The sequence below is a fragment of the Pelophylax lessonae genome (genome assembly GCF_965119305.1).
Source record: "Pelophylax lessonae genome assembly, chromosome: 8".
In the NCBI taxonomy this organism is placed as follows: domain Eukaryota; kingdom Metazoa; phylum Chordata; class Amphibia; order Anura; family Ranidae; genus Pelophylax; species Pelophylax lessonae.
In genome coordinates this window covers 269,390,051-269,406,483 of record NC_138775.1, presented here as the reverse complement: position 1 = coordinate 269,406,483, position 16,433 = coordinate 269,390,051, and the positions used below count along the sequence as shown (strand labels likewise).

The window sequence follows — 16,433 nt, the reverse complement described above, 5'->3', positions numbered from 1 at the left end:
TATTGTCTTCAATAACAAGAAATCGTGACTATCCATTTCTTTTACAGGTGACACTGAGCAAGCAGATGGCCCAAAGTGCATTTTGTGGCCGGAACTCCGCTTTAACCACTTGTCCTCCGGAGGATTTACCCCCTTTCACAATCAGGGGGTAAATCTGCGTTACTTTAACCGACCATGGCGCGGTCATACAAAGCTGTATTTAACCCTCCTCTTGTGTTAGGGTCAGAACTGACCCGTTTTCAGGTTTTGAATGTCTATAAGTATCACATAAATTGGTTTATTGCATCAAGTTTTTTTACTTTGTCAGGAACCTCTATTTAAACAATGTAATAGAAAAATAATCCTTTTCACTAAATTATAAAATACTGTGGTGAAAATTAAGACGTTCATGGTGTTAGGGTCAATTCTGACCCAGTTATAATATAGGATTTTAGGACACTAATAAGTTCCAAAACTGAAATCATAAACACTCTCTCTGCTTAGTAACACTGACAGCCAATCCCCTCTCAACCCTGTGAGCTGTAGTTAGGGAGGGGCCTATCTCTTTGCCTGCTTGTCTGCTTCTCTAAATAAAGTGAAGAAACATAGGACCAATACATTTCAGAGTTGCTGACTTTATTTTACCATTTTTTCAATTTGACAATGAGAGGTATGCCATCAAAAGAAAGGTCTAGGGGTCACACCAAAAATATTAAAACCAATCTTTTCAAGGATAAAGAAGCCTAACAAGGTAACCAAGAGGTAAGAAACAAATTTGATGATAAATAATTATTCAGAGGGTATTTTATGGCTGATTTAAAACACGGGTCAAAACTGACCCTAAACATCATGGATAGTAACGGAATTCTAACATAAGAGGAGGGTTAAATAAAATTTATGTCCCCTTTTCCCCCCACAAATAGAGCTTTCTTTTGGTGGTATTTTATCACCTCTGTTTTTGATTCTTTTTTTTTTTTTTTTCATGTGTTTTTATAGCAGAAAGTAAAAAATATTGTTTTTTTTTTTTTTTTTTTTTTATAGTGCAAAAAAAGACTGACAAAAAACCAAACAATATTTTTTACTTTCTGCTATAAAAACACAAAAAAAAAAAAAAATAAAAAAAAAAAAAAAAAAGAATCAAAAATGTCTTCATAAATTTAGACCAATTTGTATTCTGCTACATATTTTTGGTAAATAAAATCCCAATAAGCGTATATTGATTGGTTTGTGCAAAATCTGTCTACTATTTTATTTTACTAGTAATGGCAGGGAACAGCGACTTATAGTGGGACTGTGATACTGCGGCGGACACTCTAAAACTTTTTGGGGACTAGTGACACTAATACAGTGATCAGTGCTAAAAATAAATATAGACTGTCATTGTACTAATAACACTGGCTGAGAAGGGGTCTCAGGGGCAATCAAAGGGTTAACTGTGTTTTACTATACTGTGTGAGGTGCTTTTACTAGGGGAAGAGACAGAATTTATTCCCTTCTTTGCAGGGACACAATTTCCATCCCTTTCCTCCAATCAAAACAGCGATTTGCCTTGTTTACATAGGCAGATCACAGTTCTGGCTCTCTGCCTAACAATCCGTGGGTGCTGGAGGACATCGGATACTGTGCACCCGCCAATCGGCTTCCACTGAGTGTAAATTACAGCGGAAGCAAGCCGCCGATGGCACGCATGCACGCTTACTACCCGGAAGGGTTGGATCACACACGCATATATACATTCGTGATCTGGCGCACAGGTGCCACCCTGTAGCAGTATAACTATAGGCAGACCTTAAGTGGTTAAACTGTAAATTGGTGGCCGCAGTGTTCTGTGTGCAATGCCTATGATTGCACGTCATTAGGAAAATGCAGATCATACACAAAATGCACATAGCTAATCAGCATGCCTGTACCTTGTGATCGCTGTGATGGCCAATCAGAGATCACAAATGTAAAAAGTACTACAGTTTACATTTGAGAGCCCTTCCCTTTCTCTTACAAGCAGAGGGATGAAGAATTCCATAAATCCCTTCTTGCTTATTCAGGGAGGCAGCAGCAGATTCAAGGTGGTGAGGAGTTAATAAATGGCATGGGGTTTTTTTTGGTTTTTATAGTGTCACTAAACCCACATGTTAAACAAAAAATATATCAATAAATGGGTATTACATGCTGTTCATACTCATACATATGGTATTTAAATTTCTGTAGTCCACAAAAAACCTGGTTGAGCCTGCTGCTTTCTGTCTCCCCCTTCTGTTCATGTCCCCAATTCAGCTAGGGATTTTGCAGCTGTGGTGGAAGCTCAGTTTTCAGCGAGTTTCTATGCTGAGCATTTCCTCCCTATCACTTCTGAGCTGCCAAATGTGACTATAGAGTCACACATGTGGGCGTATACACAGTGGTAAATGCCAGCTCACTCCCTCCCTCCTCTTCCATGCCCACTAACCCGCTAAACACAATGGGGGTGTGATATTAAATGTAGATAAATGGAGGCTTCACTCCAAGAAAAACCCTCCATATTGTGATTCACATAAAGTGAGCTCATGATTTGCAAAGACAGTTCTGTGTATGGGCATCACAGGCTAAAATGTAATGCTGTCTGCGGTTGGCATCAGTGAGACAAGCGTTCCCATGGGGAAAGCATACAAGTACACACCTCTATGTATGATTATTTATATATATTATATATCCTGTATCCCCGAAAATAAGACAGTGTCTTATATTAATTTTTGCTCCCAAAGATGCGCTAGGTCTTATTTTCAGTAGGGATGCATCGATCAGATATTCGGATCGGATCTCAGCGCCGATATGGCCATTATAGCTGGATCGGGGGATCGGTAACATTGACCGGTCCACTGGCCGATCCGGTTTTTGCTTAGTAACGGCTCAGCCATCCCTTACTTGGTGCAGTAGTATGGGATGGGAGCCGCTACTTCCTGTATAGTCCCGGCTCACAGGCGGAGTGATATCAGATGCACTCCGCCTGTGAATGGAGGAGCCACAAACATGAAGCAGCTGCTTTGCTCTGTACTGCAGCCGCTTGCTTTTTGTGTAGCTCCGGATCGGTTCCGGTATCGGCAATTTCACAACGCCAGATATGGGTATCGGGTCCAAAAAAGTCGGATCGGTGCATCCCTAATTTTCAGGGGATGTTTTATTTTTCCATGAAGAAGAATACGGCACACATTTATTGTTGAAAAAAAAAAAAAAAAAAAAAAAAAAAGGAAATGTATTATTACCTGTATACGGTACGGTAGTAGTTGTCATCACAAACCAGCAAATTACATCCTCCTGTGTCATTTGATTCCCCCTTCTGATCCTCCTGTGTCATTTTAAGTGATCCCACTCCCCCCACCCCTTTATCCGACTCCTGCCCCGCATGACTCACTGTCTAATAGCGAGTCAGCTAGACTATGTCAGGGCAGAGCGAGCAGCAGGCGGCAGCTTGTCCTGGCGGCGGCGCGGGCTCTCTGATTAAAAGAGACCTCGCACTTCCTTCTGCGATGCAGCCAACAGTGACACGCGGCGGCTGCTGCGGTAGCTTCGGGGGGCCTTATTATCGGGGAGACCTTATATTTCAGCGAGAGGCGAAACTATAAGTAGGTCTTATTTTCGGGGAAACAGGGTGTATATATATATATATATATATATATATATATTATATATATATATATATATATATATATATATATATATATATATATATATACATACACACATACACACACACACACACATATATATATACATAATATAAATATATATATATATATATATATATATATATATATATATTATACACACACTTTTTTTTTTGCAAAAAGACTACACAATAGACATAAAATAATGATCCGCTTACGTTTTGCATTGCCAGTCGTTAGCACTGAACAATCCGCGACTCTTTTCTGCCAAAGTTTTCCCAATCTCTGTCCCTCCAGCTTTCATCATTTTGGCATCGGTGGATTTTTCTATGTAGAGCATAAAAACGGTGAACATTCAGGACCGGAAAATATCCAGAATCTTAGATGACTAAGGGTATAAAAAAAAAAAAAAGACTCACCTCGTCCACATCGATTACAACTCGTTCTTCTGGCAAAGTTTACATTGCCACATCTAAAAAAAGAAACAGCCTGGTAATGTATGCTCTCTGAGTGCTATATATATATATCTTGCACTAGATAATGCTGCCTGAGCCGTCTTGAAACAAAGCCAATGTTGGCTTCTCTCTGTACATAGCAGACAATCTATAATAACGGTGATAAATAGTCTACAATGTGTGACCTTCACATGCAAGTTAATTATTACAATCACTCTGAAAAGGGATATAATTACTTTGTGTATTTTAAGACCATGCTATGCACTATTTATTTCCTAAAACAGGAAGTAGAACAAAAAAAAAAAAAAACACAAATCTTGTTTAAACTGGAATTTCACCCTAGAGACAGCCATATAAACACGTGTACATTTATAAATGGACAGCACAATGTCTGCCTTCTGATCATGCTCCAGTTGTCTAGCAATCAGCATTATAAACTGATCATTTACCAACAAAACCATGCAATTCACGTTCGGGATTCACTAAAATTGGTGCAATCTGAATCTGGTACAGCTGCTCATAGTAACCAGCTTCTAACTTCAGCTTGTTCAATTAAAAAGTAAACCCTCTGAAAAAAAAAAACCTGTAAAGACAAAGGCATAATGAGCTAGTATGCATCGCATACTAGCTCATTATGAAGTACTTACCTAAAAACGAAGCCCCTGCAGTGACGACGGGACGGCCAACATGTTCGGGCTTCCTGGATCGCGTCCTTTCGGCCATCTGATTGGCCGGAGGCGCGATTACATCACTCCCACGCATGCGCGCAGGAGCCGCCGTTGACGGCACAGGGCTCTGAAGGAACGGCACGGGTGGCCGTTCCTTCAGAGCGCATGAGCCAATGATGTCATCAGCTGCATGCACTGTAAATATCTCCTGAACGGTGCATGTTTAGGAGATATTTATAGCCCCTATAGGTAAACCTTAATATAGGCTTACCTATAGGTAAGTCTTTAAAGTGGGTGTACAACCACTTTAGAGGATAAGTTCACTTTTTTTTTTAAATGCTAATTTTTTTGCAGGTAAAAAATGTGCATGCATTATTTTTTGTTGCAAGAGTCTGTAAAGCATTGCACCAGCGATCAGTAGATTACCGATGCCATGCAGGTCTCCTGCACACTGTCAGTGTATCTGTGCCTGTAAGCCAATACTCCCTGGCAGGAAGATGCAATAAACTACCACAGCGACATAGTAGTTCATTAAAGCGGTGTTCCAGTCTCTCTCTCCAAAAATTAAAAGTCAGCAGCTACACATACTGTACATATACTGTAGCTGCTGACTTTTAATATTAGGACACTTACCTGTCCTGGAGTCCAGTGATGTCGGCACCGCAGCCGATGTTTCCATCGGCTGTTGGGTGCTGCCGCCACCATTGCTGGTAAAGGAACCAGGCAGTGAAGCCTTGCGGATGCACGAGCGGGTCCCTAGTGCGCATGCGCGAAGTGCACTGCACATTCGGATTGGCCCATCGGCAGCGGAAGGAGGAGGGGGGCAAAACTTCACAGGGACAGCGCCGTAGTGCCGTCTCCTGGAAGTGGGGGGTACCTGTCAAAAACAGGTACCTGTTCCTCCCTCCCCCCTGAAAGGTGCCAAATGTGGCACTGGAGGAGGGCAGGAAGCAAATGAGTGGAAGTTCCACTTTTGGGTGGAACTCCGCTTTAATAAATATAAGCCGACATCAGCTAAGGATTGAAGTTCATGCAGACACACTAAGTTGTGTGTATGAATGGCACAGAGGTGTGGGCGGAGCCCTGTATGACCGTGCTATTTTCAAACAGCGACACCTAATATGGGGAACTTCTCCCCGTACTGCTGCCAGGGGGGGGGCAGAGGCTGCAGCACTGGGAACAGATTACATGGTTCACCCTAAAATCAGGTAGAACACGTAACAAGTTCCCAAAGGTGAGCTTATCCTTTAAGCTTTGACTATAAGCCCCTGTTCACATCAGCACGATTTTTCATGTCAAATCACAGCCTACTGCCAGCAATGGCCCCGCACCGATTTTCAAAAGTAGTGCCTGCTGTACTTTTGGCGACATTGGGGGCGATTTCAATAAGTCTGTGCATGAACCCTCACAAATGTCTTTCAAGTTGCCCCTGGACTGAAATGCGGCTTTGAAATTGTTCGCGTTCAAATGAAGTTGCACGATTTCAAAGGCGAGGTTTATGTGAAAAATGGCTAAAACATTGAAGCTGATTGGTTACTATGCACATCTGCAGTACATTCTGTGTGCACCAGTTTTAGTAAATCTCCCCTATAGTGATGCTCGGGCCTCGCGCCATTTACTTATTTTAATTGCAAAGTCTGAGAGGAAGGCTTCCTTTGTGCCCTGATGCTATGAAAGACGGAGAGAGCACAAGGTGGGTGACACCGTGAGATGCATGGTGTCACTGGTAAACAGCTGTCGGTTTCAAACGCTGATTGCTGGACAACTGGAGCACAGAAAGTCAAACACGGTGCTATGCATTATTTATCTTTGTTTTACAGTTACTAAACATGACAGACTGTATAGCACATGGCGACAGTGATTGCCTGAAGGTACAATTACTCTGAGAAAACAAAACCGCAGCTTCTTCTACAGCACTGAGGAGCCTTTACACATGTGAAAGGTTAGTTCCACCTGCTGCTAGCATTGGAAAGATATTTTAAATATACAATTTGTCTTAGATGGACCTGGACTCAAAAGTGAGGATTTGCTTGCTTGCTGTAGGGCAGTGGTTCTCAACTCCGGTCCTCAGGACCCACTAACAGGCCAGACTTTAAGTATTACCTTGGGGAGATGCAGACTAGAATACTGCAATCACTAAATATAACCGGTCATGTATTTCAGTTAGGCCCCTTTCACACAGGCGAACCGTTCAGATCCGCCTGTCCGTTTTTTTGGCGGATCTGAACGGTCCCCTCATGCATCTCTATGGGGGATTGGATGTCAGCGGAGACATGTCCGCTGACATCCGATCCGTCAAATCTGGACGGATGGAAACCCTATTTTCCATCCGTCCAGCAGATCAGATGAGAACAGACCGACAGTCCGTTCCCATACGATTTTACCCATAGAGATGTATGGGGATCTGACAGCTGTGTCTCCGCACACAGCACAGCTGTCATCTTCCTGCTCAGCGGGGGATCGGCGGCTCGATCCACCGCTGAGAAAAACAGAGTCCGTCCGACGGACGGATAGTGTGAAAGGGGACTTATCTTGCAAACCTGGCCTGTTAGTGGGTCCTGAGGACAGGAGCTGAGAACCACTGCTGTAGAGGAAGATAGGGCATGTACACACATGCAAAGGGCCGTGTTCTCCTACATGGGATATACAGGTGACCCATGCATCCTCATGCTGGAACCCCAATTCATGTCTATTGGGGCACAGCCACTGGTTCCAATCTGACAACTGTGCATGTGCGCTGTCCCCCAACACACACTGTCTGTGCTCGGGGACAAGCACTTGTCATGGGATCAGCATCTGTGTCCGTGCGACTGCTGGGTTCCAAATAAAATGAATGGGACTGCCTGCACCCGGAACACCTGTGCATTCTGTGCAGCTAAAAACGGCCCTTCGCCTACCTAGTTTTGGTATGTACCCGCTCCCACTCCTGGTCAGCCCACCTAGGCGATTCCACTGGAAGTTCGACAACCCCCGCCTGCAATCTGCTGGGAGACGTCACAGGACACAGAAGGATCGGTCACACAGTGCAGGTGCAGCCGCAAGGACTCACAGCTGACATCCCACAAACATGCTGGCCATCCAGCAAAGAACCAGCTCAGGTGAGGACGACGCTGGATCTATGGACAGGTAAGTGTGCTTTTTGTTAAAAAAAAAAAAAAAGTCTACAGCTACAGGATTACTATTTTTTTTCCCCCAGAGTAATAAAACGCTTTAACACAGCTTGTCAGTACTGTCTGCCAAACTTGCCCACTGAAGTTGATAGGAGCTTGATGGAACTGTTAAAAACTGTTGAAACGAGTTAAACGCTTGTCAAGGCAATCCCAATCTCCAAGCAACCTTTCTATTTTTTACTAGTAATGGCGGCAATTAGCGATGGGCAGGTGCCGCAGATCATTGGATAATGCCTCCGACGATCCGCGCATGCACAGTACGTAACGTCACTCCAGCTAATCTCCCAATCAGCTGGCGTAACATCAACGCTGCACATGCGCAGATCTGAGGCGTTATCTGATGATCTACAAAGTCTACAAAGTGTGGAGGGAAAATTGAATTGTCAGATTCTGCCTCGCTCTCTCAGCATATGTGCGAGATATGAGCGATGTCCTAGGCATGGTACTATTATTGTTGGGTGGATTTGGGTGTGTTGCAGGGTGGGGTTTTGGGGGGGGGGGGGGGGGTTGAAGGGCGGATTTTGACCCGCCCTGCAACACACCCAAATCCGCTCTCCGACCTCCCCCCCAACACACTCAAATCCGTCCTTCAACCCCCCCTCCCCCAAAACCCCACCATGCAAAACACTCAAACCTGTCCAACACCCCCCCTGCAACACACCCAAACCCCCCCAAAACACACCCAAGTCTGCCCTCCAACCTCCTCCACCCCCCACCGTCAAAAAAAATCCACGCACATGAGCAGAGAGCCAGCCAGAACCTGAGGATTGCATTCTCCCTTCGGCGCTTTGTTGATCATCGGATTCTGCCTCCGATGATCTGTGTATGCGCAGTGTTGACGTCACGCCGGCTGATCGAGACTGACGTCACGTACTGCGCATGCACAGATCATCAGAGGCATTATCCGCCAATCCTCCGCTATTTGATAGAACACCGGCAGACATCGATGTCCATGGTAACCGCCTATCAAGTCCTGCTGTGTAGAACCACAGCATGAGCAGACTGCCGGTGTTCTATCAGAAAACCATCAGAATTCCATACCTCCATCATTTCCAGGTGCCGATCAGCTGTGGCTACGTCATGCACCCGCTGTAGCCGCGTCACACATTCTAGTGCGCATGCGCGTAATAGGTAGGGAATTTAGATAACATTGTAATGGATCGTGCAAAAGTCCTACTGCGCATGCGCACCAACGGGTGGGGCAGCGGCATCTCTCATAACAGACATCCCTCCGATCTCCATGCCCCACACTGCACCGATCCAACAATGGCACATAGTTATGAAATGGACAGTGGGGGGGGGGGGTACGGAATAGGATTGTCCCATTGTGGGGTCAGTGCAGTGTAGGGCATGGAGATCGTATGCATGTTTGTTATAAGAGATGACGCCGCCCGGCCCGTTGGTGCGCATGCGCATTAGGACTTTTGCCTGACTCGTTGCGATGTTATCAAGATTCCCTATTCAGTGATGACGAACCTTGGCACTCCAGATGTTTTGGAACTACATTTCCCATGATGCTCACCTACACTGCAGAGTGCATGAGCATCATGGGAAATGTAGTTCCAAAACATCTGGGGTGCCAAGGTTTGCCATCACTGCGGGCCTATCTAGTCCGTGCATGCGCAGTAGGATTTGTGACGCGGCTACAGCTGATGCATGACGAAGCCGCAGCTGATCCGCAACCAGAAATGACGAAGGTATGGTATTCTGACAGAACACGCGTGCCCCAGACCCGGGAGTGCAGGATCACATACTGGGTACATGATTCTACGCAGCAGGGGCACTTTAGGCGCACAATGGACTATCGTGCCACCGTGGCGCAGTCCCACGGCCAGCTTGGCAAGCGGGTAAAATTGCGACGCTGCAAAGGACGTCAGCCATGACCACGTGTGTGCCCACCGCCATGTTTTCTGCAAGACAGGTATGGGAAAAAAAAAAAAAACATATATTCATGTGAATGAGGCCTAGTTCACCCCCCCCCCCCCCAATAGAAGGACAGGGAGGGCCTGGAATGTGCAGGACATGGCTGCTCTGCGTGTAAGGGGCCTCCTTTACTGTTTAATGACCTCTCCTGACTGGAATAAACCAACTGTCCCGTGTAACTGCTGGGAGTTGTAGTCCTCCTGCAGCACTAATGACCCCCCTCCCCCCTCCTGCTCCCATGGCGACCCTCTCCTCGGTCACTCCAGGCCTCACAGGCCGCAGCCTCCTCCTTTCCCTCACCGTTCCTCCATCTCCCCCACACCCAGCCCCGCCGCCTCCCCCTCCTCACTTCTTGTCCGGACAGATCCAGTCTCCGTCACTGACGCGGAAATTCTTAGACGACATCTTGGCGGCGGGCTCCATCGGAACGGTGTGGAAGGACCCCGGATACGGCCGCCCTCTGCAAGTCCTGATCTCGCAGTGCGCACAAGATTCGCTCGCCCACTTCCGGTCTCCGTGAGAATTACCGCGGTCCCGCTATTGTTCCCGGAGGCAGACTTGCGAGGCGGAGGGGGCGGCTATCTAGTCAGGAGAATGAATAATTCATACAGGCATACTAAAGGGGCACCTAAATGAACTAAAGGCCCCGAACTGGAAACGTGACGAGGGCCTCAGTGACTCTTACTGCGCATGCGTGAGATGTTTGAACCGTAAGGAACGTTTTAGTGAATTATACTGCGCATGCGTGGTATGTTTATAGAAGACAGGAATGCTGTGTATTTAACCGTTTCGTGGCTAGTGTGGCTCTTCCCTTTTTTTTTTTTTTTTTACCCACTTCAGCTCCTGAAGGTTTACCCCCCCCCCTAATGACCAGGCTATTTTTTGCGATTGAGCACTTTGTTACTTTAAATGACAATTGCGCAGTCGTGCAACGCTGTACCTAAAATTGATGTCCTTTTTTCCCACAAATAGAGCTTTCTTTTAGTGGTATTTGATCACCTCTGTAGTTTTTATTTTTTTGCTCTATAGACAAAAAAAGAGTGACAATTAACCACTTGCCGACCGCCGCACAACTATTTACGGCGGCGGTCAGCCCCTCACAGGCAAAGCACTACGTCGCTCGTCTGTGAGGCTCTAGGGGGCGAGCGCGCGCCGCTGGAGGCGTGCTCCCGCCCCCGCTCATTCCCTAAGCAGTCCGCGCGAGTGACCCGATGTCTGCCGGTCACCCGCGATCTCCCCGTGCAGAGGTAGAAAGGCAGGCGGCTGATGTAAACAAAGCCGCCTGTCATTCTCCCCTGTGTAACTGCAGAGATCATACAGTCCTGCTATGTAGGATCGTATGTCTCTGTTGTTGCACCACTAGCCACACCCCTTTACAGTTAGAATCACGCCCCTAATGACACACTTAACCCCTTGATCACCAATAAAGTTAACCCCTTCCCTGCCAGTGTCATTTTTACAGTAACAGTGCATATGTATAGCACTGATTACTGCAGTAATGTCACTGGTACCCCCAAAAGTGTCAAAAATGTCAGTCAAGGGTCAGATCTGTCCGCCGCAATGTCACAGTCCCGCAAAAAAAATCGCAGATCACCGCCATTACTCGTTAAAATCAAAATACGCTTATTGAGATTTTTTTTTACCAAACATGTAGCAGAAAACAAATTGGCCAAAATGTTAAAAAAATTTGATTTTTAAATTTTTTTGGGGGAATTTCATATAAAAAAAAATGTGAAAAATATTGTTATTTTTTTCAAAATTGACGCTTTTTTTGTTTATAGCGCAAAAAGTAAAAATCGCACAGGTGATCAAATACCACCAAAAGAAAGCTCTGTTTATGGGAAAAAAAAAGGACATCAATTTCATTTGGGTACAGCGTCGCACGACCGCGCAATTGTCTGTTAAAGTCACGCAGTGCCGAATCGCAAAATAGGGCCTGGTCAGGAAGGGGGTAAAATCTTCCGAGGCTTAAGTGGTTAAAAAAAAAATATATATTTTTTTAACTTTATGCTATAAAACATGTCTAATAAAAAAATGTAAAAAATCTAATTTATTCATCAATTTAGGCCAGTATGTATTCTACATATGTTTGGTAACAAAAATCCTAACAAGTATATATTGATTGGTTTACGCAAAAGTCATAGTCTCTACAAACTATGGGATATTTATATGGCATTTTTACTTTTTACTAGTAATGGCGGCGATCAGCAATTTTTAGCGTGACTGCAACATTGCTGCGGACAGATCTGACACCTAACTGACATTTTTGCCACTTTTTGGGGGGGACCAGTGACACAAATACAGCGATCAATGCTAAAAATATGCACTGTCACTGTACCAATGACACTGGCAGGGCAGGGGTTAACATCAAGTCGATCAAAGGGTTAAATGTATCCCTAGGGGGTGCTTAGTAACTGTGTGGGGGATGGTTTGACTGGGTGAAGATAGAGATACGTGTTCCTGCTTAGCAGGAAAGCACAAGATCTCTATCTTCTCCCTTGTCATTACTGCGATCTGCCTTGTTTACATAGGCAGATCGCCGTTCTGCCTCCCTGGGGAATGGTCGCAGGTGGCCAGCGGACATCGGGTGACCCGCTGATTGGCATCTCCTGTGTCCAATCAGTGCGCGATTCGCGTGCGCCCCCCAGTGTCTATTGCATGTAATGAAGTACTGGTATGTCATTTCATGCAACCTGCTGCAGTAAAAGTGTGGTAGGCGGTTGGTGGTTAAAGAGTAACTCCACGTTTGTTGAGAAAAAAACATTCCCCTCTGGGTGATCTCTGTACATTGGAAAGATTTTAACAAACTTTGTTGCAGATTCCTACCTTTTGCTATTCTGAAGAAATCATTTGTTTGTTCCTCAGTGCTGAGCGGGTCTAAGGGGAGTGGTTTCATAATTATCAATCAGCCGTGCAGCTGCAGAGCACTAATGAGAAAATCTGCTGGTCCTGCATCCCTTTAGACCCCTTTCACACTTCTGCAACCTGAAAATCGTGCGACTTGAAGAAGAGCCTTTTGTATTCTTCTTAGTCGCATCAAAGTCAGACCAAAGTAGTGCAGGGACTACTTTGAAGTCTTACAGATATGAATGGTAATCATGGGGTATATCTTGTCATGCAACTTTGCAGCCACAAGTCACAGAACAAGTTGCACACATGTGAAAGGGGCACAATAACACAGAGCCCCCCTCCCCAACCTGTGTCATATGTAAATACAAAATTGGTACAGGAAGCCATTCTTTGTTTACAAGTGATAGTGGCTGTGGAAGGAGCAGAGGGTTAGCACCGGAGGTGGTGGTACAGAGTACTACCAGACTGGGGACAGAAGAAATCCCTGCTGTCACTCCACACACTGCAGTAACTCCTGTTATTGAGAGGCAGAGAGAAGGGAGCTCCCAGTGTGCCCCCCCCACTGCACATACAGGCAGTGCCTGGGGCAAGTTACCCCTCTGCCCCCCCCCCCCCCTTGTGCTGGTCCTGTATGGAAGGTCAGTATAAGGGAAGACCTGATCCAGCATTACTATGCATTTTGCAGCAACAGATCAATTCTATTATTGACCTCTCACTAACTTTTATCAGCAAGTAAAAGATTCCTAACCAATAAACACATTTCATGTCATTAAGATCTTAATTTGGGAGTGTGGCTTCTGATACTATATACATCAGCCTTTCTGAACCTTTTTGTTTAGTTGTGGCACCCTTTAAAAGTAAGCAATATCGGGGCACCCCATCCTAAAATGAAAAAAAAAAAAAAAACGCGAATGCTACTTATCAATGGAAACCTGAACCTGGGATGTTGCACACAACTACCTTGATTATCTTCACATCAGAGGTTCCCCATCACATCAGAGCATCCTCATTCCTTTACATCAGTGGTCCCCAATCATCAAATCAGACTCCCCCCCATACAGGAGTCCCCCATCACAGAGCCCCCCAAATGCAGTCCCCTCTTTAGCGCTACCTTTTGGTTCCAGCAGTGCAGCAGAGGGCAGGCGGTGATGGAGGTCTAGTTGAGGTGGCGTTCCATCTTCTCTTGAATACTAGTAGCAGCCCTGCATGCTGTCTGCCCTGGATTGAGGCAGCCTCCATCACCATAACAATTAATGGCGCGTATACAGCATCTTTGGTTGTTATGGTGCTGGTGACCACCCACCCACACATTGCAACTCATGAGGCTGGTCAAAGGCAAAACACCCAAGGGGAACCCAGATGGCACCTCAAGGTGCCATAGCACCTACAGTACCTCACATTGTTTGTAAATCTTTTATTATATCTTTATATGTGACAACACTGAAGAAATGACACTTTGCTACAATATAAAGTAGTGAGTGTACAGCTTGTATAACAGTGTAAATTTGCTGTCCCCTCAAAATAACTCAACACACAGCCATTCATGTCTAAACCGCTGACAACAAAAGTGAGTACACCCCTAAGTGACAATGTCCGAATTGGGCCCAAAGTGTCAATTGTTTGTGTGGCCATCATTATTTTCCAGCACTGCCCTAAACCTCTTGGGCATGGAGTTCACCAGAGCTTCACAGGTTGCCACTGGAGTCCTCTTCCACTCCTCCAACATGACGAAGCTGGTGGATGTTAGAGACCTTGTGCTCCTTCACCTTCCCTTTGAGGATGCCCCACAGATGCTCAAAAGGGTTTTGGGTCTGGAGACATGCTTGGCCAGTCCATCATCTTTATCCTTAGCTTCTTTAGCAAGGCAATGGTCTTCTTGGGGTCGTTATCATGTTGGAATACTGCCCTGCAGCCCAGTCTCCAAAGGGAGGGGATCATGCTCTGCTTCAGTATGTCACAGTACATGTTGGCATTCATAGTTCCCTCAATGAACTGTAGCTCCCCAATGCCGGCAGCACTCATGCAGCCCCAGACCATGACACTCCCACCATCATGCTTGACTGTAGGCAAGACACACTTGTCTTTGTACTCCTCACCTGGTTGTCGCCAAACCCCCCTGACACCATCTGAACCAAATAAGTTTATCTTGGTCTCATCAGACCACAGGACATGGTTCCAGTAATCCATGTCCTTAGTCTGCTTGTCTTCAGCAAACTGTTTGGGGGCTTTCTTGTGCATCGTCTTTAGAAGAGGCTTCCTTCTGGGATGACAGCCATGCAGACCAATTTGATACAGTGTGCGGTGTATGGTTTGAGCACTGACAGGCTGACCCCCCACCCCTTCAACCTTTGAAGCAATGCTGGCAGCACTCATATGTCTATTTCCCAAAGACAACATCTGGATATGACGCTGAGCACGTGCACTCAACATCTTTCATCGACCATGGTGAGGCCTGTTCTGAGTGGAACATGTCCTTTTAAACCACTGTATGGTCTTGGCCACCGTGCTGCAGCTCAGTTTCAAGGTCTTGGCAATCTTCTTATACCCTAGGCCATCTTTATGTAGAGCAACAATTCTTTTTTTTTTGATCCTCAGAGAGTTCTTTGCCATGAGGTGCCATGTTGAACCTCCAGTGACCAGTATGAGAGAGTGAGAGCGATAACACCAAATTTAACACACCTGCTCCCCATTCACACCTGAGACCTTGTAACGAATCACATGACACCGGGGAAGGAAAATGGCTAATTGGGCCGAATTTGGACATTTTCACTCAGGGGTGTACTCACTTTTGTTGCCAGCAGTTTAGACATTAATGGCTGTGTGTTGAGTTATTTTCAGGGGACAGAAAATTTACACTGTTATGCAAGCTGTACACTCACTACTTTACATTGTAGCAAAGTGTCATTTCTTCAGCCTTTTCACATGAAAAGATGTAATAAAATATTTATAAAAGTGTGAGGACTACTCACTTTTGTGAGATACTGTATATGGTTTTTGCATTTCAGTATTTTTGTGACCACACCCTAGGTGGTCTCCAATTTACATTATTGTTATTTTGGTTCAATTTATGATTTTTATATTGTGAGCGCCTTTCCTTTACACTATGGTAAGTTACCTGAGCAGTTAAAGTTGTATTAAAACTTAAAAGCAAAAATGTATGTAGCGCCCCCCCTGAGTCTAAAGGTAGGATGTCACCTCCAGGGACAGGAAGCGAGCTAGCATTTACCCAGGGCTGAGTCCATGGCTATAATGGGAAGTTTTGAACAAAAGTTGGGTGCCAGTCACTTTTAATCTTTTCAAAGCTTTAAAGCGGAGGTCCGGGCACGAAAACGTTTTTTAACTAAATATACCCCCGGCACAGTCAGGGCTAGTACATTCCACAATGGCTAGCCTCTGATCTGTCCCGGTTCGCACTTACCTGCAAGAAGAAATACTCACTTATAAAATTTCTTTTCCAGCGTTGCCATCTCTGTTGTGGGAAGCTGAAGCCGGTGCGACCCTCTTCTGCGTCCTCTTCTGTGTCTTCTTCTCCCAGAATGCGCCTGCACCGGCCCTTCTCGTCACTTCCGGTGCGGCGCCGCATTCCTCCACAGCTTCTGGGCATGCCCGGAAGCTGTTTAGCAGTGAATGCCGCATCGCACCGGAAGTGACGAGCGGGGCCGGTGCCATCACATTGATTCCTGGGAGCGATGACGTTCACCTCCCAGGAATCATCGGAAGACAGGAAGTGACGGAGGAGCCGTGGCACAG

The 16,433-nt window shown here is 45.6% G+C and overlaps 1 protein-coding gene across 1 annotated transcript in view; it reads right to left on the bottom strand.

The window, feature by feature from the left end:
- The window catches only part of ZRANB2 (zinc finger RANBP2-type containing 2), a 32,600-nt gene extending 22,270 nt beyond the window's left edge, over positions 1-10,330 (bottom strand). Inside the window, exons 1-3 of the mRNA XM_082264791.1 lie at positions 10,183-10,330; positions 4,037-4,089; positions 3,836-3,944 (exon numbers count right to left, since the gene is read on the bottom strand). Of these exons, the coding sequence (XP_082120917.1) occupies positions 3,836-3,944; positions 4,037-4,089; positions 10,183-10,256 (236 nt within the window). The 5' untranslated portion in view covers positions 10,257-10,330. The remainder of the gene's footprint in view (positions 1-3,835; positions 3,945-4,036; positions 4,090-10,182) is intronic.
- Between the last annotated feature and the right edge of the window lie 6,103 nt (positions 10,331-16,433).